Source organism: Cyprinodon variegatus, unplaced genomic scaffold (genome assembly GCF_000732505.1).
Source record: "Cyprinodon variegatus isolate N-32 unplaced genomic scaffold, C_variegatus-1.0 Scaffold140, whole genome shotgun sequence".
In the NCBI taxonomy this organism is placed as follows: Eukaryota; Metazoa; Chordata; class Actinopteri; order Cyprinodontiformes; family Cyprinodontidae; genus Cyprinodon; species Cyprinodon variegatus.
Window position 1 is genome coordinate 704,893 of NW_015150593.1, and position 1,599 is coordinate 706,491.

Consider the following 1,599-nt stretch of genomic DNA (forward strand, 5'->3'; position numbering starts at 1 on the left):
AATATCCCTACTACTACTGAAGCTTTAAGATCACAGTAAAGTGAATGCCAGGTGTTGTTGTGACCAAATCAATGACTGGCAAGAACAGCTTGAGCGCATGATAGAAATTGGCCATCTAGGTTTTAATGTTTTACGCAAAATTTAAATAAAAGAACAAGAGTCGGCGGGTGTTACCTGACAGAATATTCAGGGGGTGTTATGTTGTTTAAAATGTAGCAGAAACAATAAAAAAAATCATGACTGGAATCATAATTCCTCATTGTCAACTAACAAAAGAATCCACACCACCAGACAGAAACACCCAAGTTCCAAGGTACCTTTGTTTTTTACGAAAAACGGGTGATCCAATCTGCACTCGGCTGTGAGGAGACCTTTTTCAGGGGAGCCAGGGTCAAAGGTCAGCTTGAGAGCAGCCTGGCCAAATGATATTGTATCTTCATGGTTTACCAGTTTAAGTCCATCAGCCCCAAATCTCTGCAAATTAAGAAAATATCAAGTGTTACTTACTGTCTGTGCAGTTTTCTTTTTTAAACAGCTCTTATTTTCCTAAACCATCTGTTTTGGTCTGTTGAAGGATTAGCAATTTACATTCCTTAGGCTTCATTTACTGAGTGACTCAATGCAATTTTCCTGACACGTCTGCCATCTTGTGGCCAGCTCAGGAAAAGATGGAAAAGAATCTGTGTCTTGAGGTGTGCAATGCCTTACTTTGGTTGAGAACGAGGAGCGTGACATGTTTTCATCATCAGAGTCATCATCTGAGTCCCCCAGTTCATCAGCTTCCTGCCATTCAACGTTAGGACCTCGATGGAAGCGCAGGCGAGTTCCTGAAATATCAACAAAGCAATGAGTATAATGGATAAAACTGGGTGCAGTACACATGTTTGAACACCAGAGGTCAGAAATGCGTTACAAATTTCCAGTTGTCTCAAAAAAAACATTCAAGAACTCTGGTTGTTGTTAAAGCAGTGTGCAAAGTCATTCTATTAACATCTATTTAAAACAAAGAATCTGTTTTAATGGCAAACTGGTTGATTTTTTTTTAACTAATTGTTTAATTTAAATATTAGTATTATAATGATGTGTGAATAAAGCATGTTGTTCACATGAGTTTGAAAAAGCACGTAAGTATGAAATGAATTTACCTTTTAAGAAGCAGTGCCAGGCTGTGGACGGCCAGGAATGAGACCACGCCATGTCTTCATCATCAGAAAATGATGAGGACATAGAGAAAACCCCAGACTCTGATTCACTGCTGGCCTGTCGTAGGTAAGAAGTGTAATTCTCACATTTCCAGTAATAATCAAACAGCCTGATAATAGAGTTTAACAGGAAATTATCGTTTAGAGGTTTAGGTGGAGAATAAAGGTTACCCTGACACGTCTGCGCTCCCTGAGGTGGCCTCTGGAAGGGCTGGGCGCGCTGCTGGCTAATGGAGGCCGGGCATAGGAATGTAAACTGTTACTGTTGCCAAAGATGTGGACTGGAGATGATCTGCAATTGATATTGAGATAAATGTTAATGCAGGGTTCCTACAGCATAAGGCAATTTAAATTCAAGACTTTTTAAGACTTTTTAAGGACCCGCGGGAACCCTGTA

The 1,599-nt window shown here is 40.0% G+C and overlaps 1 protein-coding gene across 2 annotated transcripts in view; it reads right to left on the reverse strand.

Annotated features, from left to right (window-relative positions):
- hbp1 (HMG-box transcription factor 1) overlaps positions 1 to 1,599 on the reverse strand; it is a 13,933-nt gene that overhangs the window by 6,370 nt on the left and 5,964 nt on the right. For both annotated transcript variants that reach the window (XM_015376729.1, XM_015376730.1), the window contains 4 exons: positions 1,374 to 1,494; positions 1,146 to 1,260; positions 709 to 827; positions 318 to 474 (listed from right to left, as the gene is read on the reverse strand). In XM_015376729.1, the coding sequence (XP_015232215.1) occupies positions 318 to 474; positions 709 to 827; positions 1,146 to 1,260; positions 1,374 to 1,494 (512 nt within the window). The remainder of the gene's footprint in view (positions 1 to 317; positions 475 to 708; positions 828 to 1,145; positions 1,261 to 1,373; positions 1,495 to 1,599) is intronic.